Source organism: Fringilla coelebs (assembly GCF_963513975.1).
Source record: "Fringilla coelebs genome assembly, chromosome: 4".
Lineage (NCBI taxonomy): Eukaryota > Metazoa > Chordata > Aves > Passeriformes > Fringillidae > Fringilla > Fringilla coelebs.
In genome coordinates, this window is record NC_140032.1 from 8,815,649 (window position 1) to 8,827,803 (window position 12,155).

At 36.8% G+C, this 12,155-nt stretch overlaps 1 protein-coding gene across 1 annotated transcript in view; it reads right to left on the reverse strand.

Annotated features, from left to right (window-relative positions):
* The window catches only part of POLN (DNA polymerase nu), a gene marked incomplete at both ends in the record, with an annotated part of 90,428 nt that overhangs the window by 64,952 nt on the left and 13,321 nt on the right, over window positions 1-12,155 (reverse strand). The window contains 9 exons of the mRNA XM_084205111.1: window positions 3,091-3,156; window positions 3,380-3,433; window positions 4,247-4,303; window positions 6,279-6,368; window positions 6,769-6,852; window positions 7,637-7,701; window positions 7,912-7,972; window positions 9,293-9,361; window positions 11,938-12,095. Coding sequence (XP_084061237.1) covers window positions 3,091-3,156; window positions 3,380-3,433; window positions 4,247-4,303; window positions 6,279-6,368; window positions 6,769-6,852; window positions 7,637-7,701; window positions 7,912-7,972; window positions 9,293-9,361; window positions 11,938-12,095 — 704 coding nt within the window. The remainder of the gene's footprint in view (window positions 1-3,090; window positions 3,157-3,379; window positions 3,434-4,246; window positions 4,304-6,278; window positions 6,369-6,768; window positions 6,853-7,636; window positions 7,702-7,911; window positions 7,973-9,292; window positions 9,362-11,937; window positions 12,096-12,155) is intronic.

Consider the following 12,155-nt stretch of genomic DNA (forward strand, 5'->3'; position numbering starts at 1 on the left):
TAGCACTGAAATTTACATCTTAAACCAAATTATAACATCTAATTTTATGCAATCTTTATATCTCAAGTTAGTATTTCTCTCTTTTCATTCTGAAAGGGGCTTGATCTTAATTGGGTTTATGCTTTTCCACTTATGTCTTGACTTATTTCTGCTTTAAAACATGAGAGACTGAAAAGAGATATTTCCAGGTGGGTTTGGAGAACATAAACAAGCTTTTATGAATGTCATAAATATATATAATAGAAAAGTTATCTATGAGTAATATAATCAAAAAGCACCCTAATGTAGACATTTATACAATACAATACATTTATACAAAAACAACTTGAAAATAACACATTCAAATAATAAACCTAATTAAATTCCCCTAATAGTCATAAGCAATCCACCATAAAGAAAAAAACAAACTAGCACATGGATACATTATAAAATAATCTGTAGGGTTTACAATTACTTTTATGTTTCAGATACTCAAGTTTTCCAAATGTAGCAAATAGACATCTACAATGCAATAACAGGAGACCGCAAGATCAAATGTGTCCCTGTTTAGCAATAATACATGAAGAGTTATTTGTGAAAAACACATGATTTACACAGCACACATTTTGTAGAGGAAGAAACCAAATGAGAAGAAATGAAGTATACAGTTAAACTAAAATAGATGAACACATGGAGAGCCACTGAAGTAAAGTGCTGCTAAGAAACCCCCTCTAAGTTGTTACAACACAAAAGTCATAAAAATTCATGTGAATAAACTTATCTATTGAGAAAAACCCACATAAAGCCAAAAATATACATCATCCATATATCAAATGTGAAACTGTCTGAAAGAAGATGACAGTTTATCTAAAAAAGAAATTCTGCTCTGTATCCAATGTCTAGTCATTTCCCCTCAAACCTACAAGGAAATCCTTCCTGGACTCCATTAAATGCCTTAAAGGACAGAGGGCAGATAGATCCATCACCTTTACAAAACAAAAGAAAGATAAAGAAATCTTTGTTTGGAACCCCATCTCTCAGAAGCACTGCAGAACATAGGATGGTTTTCCATTTGAATTCTCACAGAATCTGATTCACACTTATCTTTTGCTTTAATCACTTGTTAAGTATTTTAAAACAGTTAAAAATAAATTGCCTCAGCAAAAAATTCAGCTAAAATTTGACATAATATCATAGTAACCACAAAAATATCTCCAATATTTATGATTTCTGGCAAGAATCTTCCCAATCCTTTAACACTTAGCAAAGTGACTGGGCACTGCAGTATATCTTCCATATCAATAAATGATTCAGAAACAGATGGTAAACATTTCTAACAAAAAAAAACATGCCAATGTTTTTCCTTAGAAGGAAAAGCCAGCCTTAGGCAACCCTGGATGCTAACTTTAGCAGCATTATTTTGAACAAAAACAACTTTTAAGAAAAATAGATTTCATGTCCTTTTTACTATAATGGGCCAAAGGTCACTTTGTGTTGTATGTGGTTTTTCAAGACAGCTGTCTGTTCAGCTCTGACTTGGAAATGCCTGTGCATCACATCAGAGAATTCAGCAAACTGTGACCTTCATGATCATTTTTTCCTCTCACTTTTTCCCATCTGGGTGCATAAGAAATGAGAGCAGCAGTAACACTTCCCCATTCTGTTGTTGATTCAGAATCCTAAACACTGATTTTTACTCAGCAAAAAGCATAAGCACTTCCTATAAATTGTTTGATGACAAATTGTATGGAAATATGTAGCATGAGGATAGGAAGATGCAAATGAAACATGAGCTGTGAAGACAGGTGAAAGAAAAGCTAAGGAAGTCACCAGTGTGGTGAGAGTGAGAACCCCCCAGGACAGGTTTCTGTCAGAAACCCAAAGTCCCAATTCCAGGCAGGACTTGCCAGGAGCCACACCAGCCCATCCATGCAAAGTGCTCACAACTGTTAAGGTTACATTTCTGCTCGCACAAAGAGCTGTGGAAGACCATGGCCTTTCTCCAAGACTGCAGAAACCTCCTTATCCCATTTGTGCTCATGAAGCTTAAGGTTGGGTCCTGCACAGAGATAAGCAGTACCCAAATCTGCATGGATAGGAAATGACAACACTTTGGGGCACAAGTTAAAAGGACAACAGCCTCACAGATTCCCTCTAGCCTTTATGAGACAAGTCCCATCTCTGCACCTGTCCCCAGTCACCCACAGGGCCAGAGGCCAGGTCTTTGGTAGAAAAGGCCATGGTTAAACCAAACAGAAACTTTCCCCAGATAGACAGTCACCACTTTTCTTCTGCTGTTCTCTCACCTACTCCTCAAGCCCCTGAAGCTCTGCAGTCCCATCTTGTCTTGTCCCACACCAGCTCCTGCACTCTCATCCATGCAGCCATGGGCTGTGACAGAGGGAGCACAAAGGCCTTTGACCTACAGCTAAAGGTTAGTGGATGTCATAAACACCAAGAGACATGGGATCATGGAATACACTTAAGTGAGCCCTTGAAAGGCCACTTTGTGGAAAGAAAAAAAAAAAAGGAAAAAAAAAGATAACCCAAGCCTGTAGCCTGTAGCAGTCCAAAAAGTCAAATAAAACACATTTCAGGCATGTACATGGAGATCATTATAAACAAGAGAGGAAGCACAAAGAGCCCAGGTGGCACAGCCATATAAGCAAGATTTCAAAGCACCAGCACTGCCAGCTGAGCCCTTTACTGCTATGAGGCCTGAAGCCAAATTCCAGAAGAAGAGAGCTTCCTTTTCTTTCTGGAATACCCACTTTCCAGGGCTCAGTGATGCTTTACAAGGAGGGCTTCATGAACACCAGAATTCATGACAAGGAAGTATCCAAGGTATATGCATGGCTCACAATTGTACTCCTCTACCTCAGGTAACAATGTTAATTCTAATCACAGATACCACAAAATATGCCTAAGAACAGATGTCCTACAGTAAAACTCCCATTTAATAAGCTTTTTCTGTCCACCATTTAGATACAGCAACTGCTAGACTTGCATGAAAACAAACATTTCCTGTGTTAAAAATATTACATATTTTGTACAAATAATATTCATTTTTCATTTCAATTAAAATGCAAATCTTCCAATAAGCTCACTTACAGGATGTTTGGCTGAAAGTCTGCCAGTCACAGTTCCTGTTTGATTCCAAGTAGAGGAAATGAATCCCTGCAATCAAGTAAAGTAAAAACCAGAAAAAAATAAAGAAAGAAGACATAGAACTATGTTTTATTTAATATAAGTATCAGTAATAAAAATTCACTGCAATCAAAACAAGAAAATACAAAAGAAACACTGTTAAACTTTCCATGTATAAAAGTTCTTAAACTGCAAACACTGCAATCATTTCACATCTTTTTAGGGTTTTACAAGCTACTTTATATATTTTTACCTTTTTCATGCACGTTCGTAGTCCATCCACATAAGTTGATTTCATCTTATGAACCTGAAATACATAAAATTTAAGATAAATATTTACTTACAAAAATAAGAGATTTTTCAAATTAAAGATCCTAATTTCCAAATGCATCCTGCTTGAAGACTTTTCTTTTTTAAAGACAGTTTTATCCGAGTAAATGATGGATTTATACTCACTGACAGCTTAACCTATTCCTGTAAGTTAGGTAAGTGCTTGGTTATAACCTAAATACAGAACTATTAAATGAATTATTGAGATTTATTATTTTACATCTTATGCCCCCAGGTCAATAAATTACATGAAAACCACACACAAAAAAAAACCACAAACAAATTTTTAAAAAATCAAAACCAAACATAAACCCACAAACTTATCAACTTCTCAAAAGTTTTTAAAAATTTGGAAGTTTGTTCACTGAAAACCTAATGATTAAGTGTGGGAGCAGACTAACTAGATCATTTAGGATTTTCAGGAGGCTTGTCATCCCAAAATTCCCCATAAACAGTTATCTCCTTCACTTTATGCAAAGCATTTCTTCAGAACTCAAAAAATAGACATTTTGCCCCAAGTATGCTTCATAGCACTACACAAATTTAACACTGAAGTTTTCCAATTGTTTTTGCAACATTGTACAAGTTGTTTGCTAGCTATAATCTAACAGAGAGCAAACAACTGTGAGCAATAAAATTTTAAAAGTCTTAAGAACATTGACTTCAAATTAGTATTTGAATGAAATGTCACTAGAGACAACTTATTTATTTATTTAACTATGAATTTGTTATCTGTCTTGTTAAATTTTGCTCAAATTCAATGACATTCTGTGAAAAAGTATCAGCTCACCTGGCGGTATTCTAAAATTATCTTAGGCAAAGGATGAAGATCTTGCAATTTATTTAGCTGCAAAATCAAGAATGTGAATTACTGACTTTTCTTGAAGCTATATTATTAAACAAACTTTAACAGAATACATTTCAGAGGAAGAAATTTTCTTGACAAGCCTAATGGACAAAATGCTGGCTGAAGGATGATGTCCTTCAAGCAATCCCAGCCAGGCCCAAGGAAGCCTTCATTAGGAAGGATGGAGATTACTCCTTCCTATTTCATTTTCACTCCTGTCTCACACAGGGACAAAAAGACAAATAGACATAAAAACTTTTCCACAGCAACTTTGATAACACTGATGTGTGTGTGCTATTTATGGCCCTTTGTTTTTTGTGCTATACAGCACCAATGCAAGAGAGAACATGATGGAAGTAGACAAAATAACACATATATACACACATACAGATTTATACACACACAATCCAGAAGGAGAATTTCTCCTGTTCATGCCTTAATAAAAGTTCCAGGAACACTTCAAGAGAAATTCAAATTGTCAAATTAAAAGCCAATAAAATAAAGCATATTTCTAATCACTTTGATTGGAAACTGCCAAAAAATCTGTTCAGAAAAAGAACTAAATAGAGATTAGATATTTATAAGTGCCACAAAAAATTCCTGGAACTACAATAGTCCAGGATGAAAAATATATGCAGCTGTACTAAAATTTATATTTAAAATACAAGGGTTTTTTCTTGCTACCAGGGAGAAACTAACATCTTAAGATTAATTGTCTACTATCTATCTCCTGGAAGGTTTCATCCTCCCTTTCTCTAAATAACCAAGTCTCAGCAGTTGCTGGAAAGAGAATACTGGACTACATAAAAGTATTGCTTTGATTATAGCTACAAATCCTATGTTCCCACAAAAAGGTGACATGAATTCTATTTCACTGATGCCTCCCATTTCCCAAGGCTCTCTGTCACCCTCCAAGATTACATGTCTGATCTATGAAACCCCCCTTTCCTTGAGTATTGCATGGGTTTTATGGTTATACTGTTGAGGTTACTGGAGATCATATTTGGTAGTTCAGACACCTGACTGAAAAGTAGAATTTCTTTCTTAAGAAATAAATATTACCCTTCTACCTTCCCCAAAGATGTTCATGTTCAGCAATGAGTTGTGCACTTTAACTCCTGTATAAACTAGAACAATTCAATTGTGGCACCAAATCAGAAAGAGGTGCAGCTGCACAGAGGCTTTTTCTCTTCTAAAAACAATCTCCATTGCTATTATTATCTTCACAAAATGATTTTTTAATGATCTGACAAGGGGATCGAGAGCACCCTCAGTCAGTTTGCAGATGACACCGAACTGGATGGAAGAGTTGATCTGCTGGAGGGCAGGAAGATTTCACAGAGGGATCTGGACAGGCTGGATCAGTGGACCCAAGGGTCTGAGGTTCAACAAGGCCAATGCCGGGTCCTGTCCCTGGGTCACAGCAACCCCTGCAGTGCCACAGGCTGGGGCAGGGTGGCTGGAAAGGGCCCCGTGGAAAAGGACCTGGGGGTGCTGGGTGAAAGTGGCTGAACGTGAGCCAGGTGTGCCCAGGTGGCCAAGGAGGCCAATGGCACCTGGCCTGGATCAGCAGTGGTGTGGCCAGCAGGGCCAGGGCAGTGACTGTCACCCTGTACTCAGCAGGGAGTACTGTGTTCTGTTTTGGACCCTTCATTTCAAAAAGGACATTGAGGTGCTGGAGCGAGTCCAGAGAAGCACAACTGATCTGGAAAAGGGTCTGGAGCACAAGTCTGATAAGGAACAACTGAAGGAGCTGGGGATGTTTAGCCTGGAGAAAAGGAGGCTCAGGGGAGACCTTCAGTAGCTTTGCCCCACCATGGAGGTGAAGTCTCTTTTCTGGCACAAGTAACTGTAGCACAAATAGTACAATACAAAAATAAAGCACAATCATTAGAAAAAACATGATTTCACTGGAATATAACATCGAAGTTTTGCTAAATCATGCAGCTGGTTTTAAAACCCTTCCCTGTCTCACCACAACTTCTGAAGTGGATACAAGCTGTTGTATTTCAGTTCTGTGCAGTTTCTCACACACTGTATGGAGCTTTAACTTATCAAATAGTACCTAAAGTAAGAAAAAGACAAGAAATCTTTCAGTGTTTCAAGTATTGAAGTAGAAAGGAATATTATTGGGTGCTTGAACTTAAACAGAAAACAGGTTACAAGGTACATAGAGCATGCTGCAGCAAAGAGAACTAACAGAATTGAAGATCTTTATCTTTGAGCTATTGAAGAAATCACATATTTACTAAAAAAAAGAGCATAATTTATGTACATACATTCAAATACAGATTATTCAGCATTGTAATATTTATCAAAAAACTGAGATGTCCTTCATTAAAACCAGAAAATAATTAATATAGAATTAGTCAGAAGTGGTAAGGATATATATGTTCTACAGTTCTCCTGTATCAATAAATCTATAGAACATACACCTTAAGTAGAAACAGTAGAACAAATGATACCTCTCGGAGCTGACAGCTGCTGGTCAAAAGGAATCGTTCTCCAGCAGCCTCATGAGCCTCCTGTTCAAGCTCTTTGAGCCGCAGCTATAAATTACAACATCAAAATTATTCTGCTTGCACTATTATTTTCTTCAATATCTGCTGCTTGCTTCCAAGGTTAATGAGAATATAGGAGCTTTATTTAAAAATGGAGTACTTGATATTGTGTAATCATGGCTAGCTATCAACACTTGGTTGAGTAGATTGTTTATATGCTCCTTAATTTATATTGCTTTATGATCTGGGAAGAGGATTTATTGTAGTAAGAAGTATCAACAGTTCTGGTTAAAGAATTTAGGTTACTGAAGCCTATAGGGATCTGTGAGAAACACAGCTATGCAAATTATTCTGATAAATTAGTAACCTGTCAGACCAGTATGATTATCTAGTCAAATTTTATGTTACAAAATAAGATTTTCTTGTAGCTATTTTTATCAGTGAACACTCATTTAAAGAGTGTATTGTTCACAAAAAGAGGGAGAGAAGTCTATCACTTCTCAGGAGGATGGGTACTGAAAACTGTAGGTTCAGAAAGAGTCATTACCATTTTTACTCTACAATACATAACCCAAAAGGACCTGTGCATTTTGCAATGCAATTTCAGTTCTGGGGCAAAGCTGATGACTCAAATGTGTCTTTTACTTGTGCAAATAAACAGGGAAGTATCCTAAAATGTAAATATAATCATTTATAATGATATACTAAAAACATCACACTATTACATAAAACGTGACAAAAGTTCCTTCTCTTTTTAATCAGTTATCCTCAGTAAAAGCACAAAGATGATGCCATATAATTTTCAAGAAAAAAAAATTAATACAAAATTTACCCCTAGAATCTCTGATGTTTTTTTCAGTTCTTGTTTGTTCACATATATTTTGTGTGTTTCCATCACTGTAAATACAATTTTAGGTTAAGAACATTTATAATTCACAATTTCAATCTTATATTTTTCTTAGACTATAAAATGGAAACTCAATCTCACACAGCTGTTATGAGGCTAAGATAACATTTCATATTCAGAGGAACTACATTCCACTTGAGCATGGTCAGCAGCTGTGTGAAAATAGTGAAGATTCATATTTTGAACTGAACTTTTCATACCTGCCAGAATTTTGATAAGTGGAAGCTCTAATGTGCAAAATAAGTTCCACAAACCTTGAGCCTGTAAAGTAAGTTATAAATACATTCTTCAGTATTTCCCAGTGAGCAGTATTTCACTTTCTGTATATTCCCTTTTTACATGACAACACGTGTCTGTGGCATGAAATACAACTTAGTGTAAATTATAGTTTCTAAATGCCATCACTTCTCTTTGTGGGGAATAAGAATTTTGCAATAGTAACCATTTTGTACAGGAATGCTAATAAAGAAATATATATACATTTTTTTCTAAACAGTTTATTTTTAAAGCAAGTTTCATTATAATGGGACACACAGTTATTCTTTTTCCTTGGTTCACCTGAACAATTAGGCAACCATTCATAATTAAAAACTTTGTTTTCATTAGGGAGAAAATGAGAGTTGAAAGGGTCATGTCCCCAAATTACTTACAGAGAACAGAAAGTCTGTTGTTTTTCTAACCACTGAACCAACCTGACTTGTGTAAAAACTCTTGTGGGCTCAATCTCAGTGTTTCTGTGCCTTTGGTGTTTCCCTGCTGCCTCCCTTCATGGCCTGCTCCCCACACTGGTGATATCCACATTAACATGGCACCATTCCCTCATGGTCCAAGCCCTACACCTACTACCAGCAACTTCAAAAACAATCCCTGGGAAACTGCGATGCCCCTTCTACCAGAACCTGGGTGTATCCCTAAATTCTGGCACTTTTCCAGGTATATGATCATGGGGAGAAAATAGATTTCTTAAGAAGCATTCTGAACTGCAATAAGGGGTAAAATAGAATAAAACAGTTCACTTGAAGGGACCTACAATGACTATCTAGTCACATTGCCTGGTCAATTCAGGGCTGACTAAGATTTAAAGTATATGATAAGGACACTGTCTTTTGCCTCAAACACGGACAGGCCTGGGCCATCAACCACCTCCCTGGGCAGCCTGTCCCAGCGTGTGACCAGTGCTTGGTTAACACAATACAGAACAGATATGCTGAGTTTTCATAAGCAAGGAAACTCATAGAAAAAAATAGCTATATGTTCTACCTCTTTTAACACTTTTTAGACAGTAATATATAGATTTAAAATACTAAAAGAAAAGTCAATATTCTGAACCTTTCCTGTTCTCAGAATCTTTATTTAATCAAATGTAGCGGAGGAAAAGTTTCTCCTGAAGATTAATCTTGACCCCATCTCCTAGAAAAAATGGCAAATTTGATGGGCAATTTGTTTTAAATGTTGACTGCCAATGTAAACCACTAAGGACTGAAGCATTCTATTATTCTAATTTGAATGAGAAATACATCATTAACTCTCTTTAATTCAGTACTTACATTGTTATTCCTGAGCAAATTCTTTTTGTCTTACCTTTAAGCCATGAGCAAGATCCATCATTACGTTATAAAGCTTCTCCAAGTTCACACCTAAGTGTTGATACTGATATAAATAAATCAAAAATAAATCAATAACTTTATTGCTAACAATACTTTAAATATTTTTAGCAATGTATCTTTTAAAAAGGTATAAATTGCAAAAACATGCTTTTCTGTCTACCTTCCATTAACATTTCAGAAACATTGTTAGATCTCTGTCAAACTCAAATCACAGCACTAGACTATGAACACAGCACTAGATTGCGAACGTTCCAGATTTTGCATGATCCTGTATTTACATTTTGCATCAAGTACAGAGAAATATAGTGTTGATAAACTGCCTTTGACACTGAAATCAGAGTTCCTTTACTACTTCTGAAATGAGGAAAACTTCCTTTCATTCTTTTTCTCATATAAGTACTGCAACTTTTGTGCCAGAACTGTTCATTTCCTTCCCTTCTGTTCCAGAGGTGTTCCACACAGCACCAGGTCACCTCCTTCAGTTGGCTAGAATACCATTTGAAATGTATACAAATACTGAGAAAGATTGTTAGCTCCAATAACACTTCCATTAAAAATAAACTTAATAAAGACTGAGAAACATCAGGCCTGGAAAGCAAGATGCAGAGGGCTCTCTTCAAAGCTGAAATATGCAGATCCACTGGTGATGATCCTTATTCTAAAACAGTCTAGTCCATACTGCAGTGAAAAGTCACCACCCTGCCTCCAAGAAAACTTGTCCATACCAACTTGCTCTGGAACAAACGAGCTGTGTGAAATACAGACAGCTTGCTTGATCCCTTCCTGGAGGTGGAAGAGAGCCCAGTGACAGGCTTCAACTGACACCAAAATTCCTCATCAGTAAATGCAGTGATGACAAGACCAGCATAATGTTTAGCACCTGTTCCAGCAAATGTTTCAGGGAGTGTGGACCATGACCACTTTGGCACAGCACCAAATATACAGACTAGCAGCAAGCAGCACATCCTTGTGCTAGAGGTGTGTGGGTGAGCTGTGGGCTGCAGAATAAACCAGCAGTCATTCCAAGTACTGTGGTGGGTGGACAAGACTAGCACAAGACAGGGAGCTTCACTGAAGCAGTGAGGCACAAGATGATTTATCACTTACCACAGATCCCTCTGGCAGTATAGACAACTGTTAGGAATCTACCAGTAAAAACAGAGCAAGAAGATTGAAGAGATAAACCTGGCAAAGAACCAGGAGACACAGGAAGAACAGGGACTCACTGAGCAAAGAGAAAAGCCAAAAAGGAAGTGTGAGAGTGCAGGTGACAAATTAAGGAATAAGGAATGGGGAGGGGGGGGAAGTCACAGGACGTTACAAGGAGGCATTAACTGGGAATTGAGTGAACAAGTCAGCATAAAGATGCTGGAGATGGCTGTGGTAAGGAAACAAACTAGATCTGAAGTAGGACAGGAAGGAAATCAAATTTCAATATTTAACTCAGAGCTGGGAATCAGGATAACAAAGTTGAAAAATAACTAACAACAGATGTGACATCTGAAGAACAAAAGACTGAGTCAAGCTAAGGGAATAGACAAGATTAAGGATGCTGACTCACAGCAAGGCCATCATGTATAAAAGAACGATAGGTAACTTCTGTCTGCTTGCTTGTCTATTCCTACACTAATAACTTAATTCATGAAGTAGCTTCAGAACAACTGCAGTTTACAGCCAATGCTTTCAAGTAAACTGCCTCTGCTTTTCTCAGAAATGTCTACACTGATGGGTAAGTGCCAGTACAACCAACCCCTGCCTATGCTCCAAGCCCACTTGACATCTGTGGATTTGTATCCTACAAGTCCTACAATCATGGTAAAATACTTGGTCTGAATGAGCAAGGCCTCTGAAAAGTGAATGGCAGAAAAAACCCACATTATTTAGGTTGCTCTACATCATCTTATCCTTCAAAAAACCTCTGAAAGCTAATGTGTTCACAGCAGATCCCCATGGCCCAAAACAGATACAAATACTTTATAACATTCAGGAAATACATTTCAATAGAAATACAGAGGACATTTAATCTGATACAGGAAGATCTTTCCATAGTGCAGGGAAAAAAAGTTCATCATGCATTCTCTCACACTGAGAATTAAAATTCACAGATTTTTTTCATACAAATGTTTGAAGGTTCACATTTGACTCCCTGCTGTTTCTCAGCCTATGATGTGGTGTGTACCAGCTGTGAAATTTAGCAAAATTGTTAATAACAATCAACTAAATACAGCTACAAGTGCACAGGAACTGGAGAACAAACACAGCATTAGATATGTTGGAAAGAAGAGTTGGAAATCATTTTGCAGGAAGGTGAAGAGAAAAAATATAAAACTCCATACTAATTCATGTTGCTACTAAACTTTACAGTTTTAAAGGAAAATTTTACATCTGTTCCTGTAGAATGAGCTCCCATTTTGGTAGATGCAGTAAAACCTCCCCTTCTCCCCTTTCTTTCAATTTCCAACATGTCGTATTATTAGAATATTTTTTTTCCATTAGAAAATCTTCCATTAGAAAATCTATCCATTATCTATCTTCTTTTGCAATCTCTTCTAAGCAAAAGTAATTCTATTATCATTTCCTTCCCTTTTTAACCCAAACAATTGAAAACAAACTACTTACAGATACATTTCTCAACGTGCCCGTATCTGTATTTTCTGCTCCCTTTGAAAAAGGCTTTTCAAAATACTTTTGTATTAAACACTCAAAGGAAGGAACTGTGTCACTGGGGTTTATCAGCCACGCTGCAATCCTTGGATCTAACACGACACTATCGGCAACTACAAAAACAAGTTATTCAAAATATTTAAAATACCTCCCATATTGAAAAATAGCTCTAA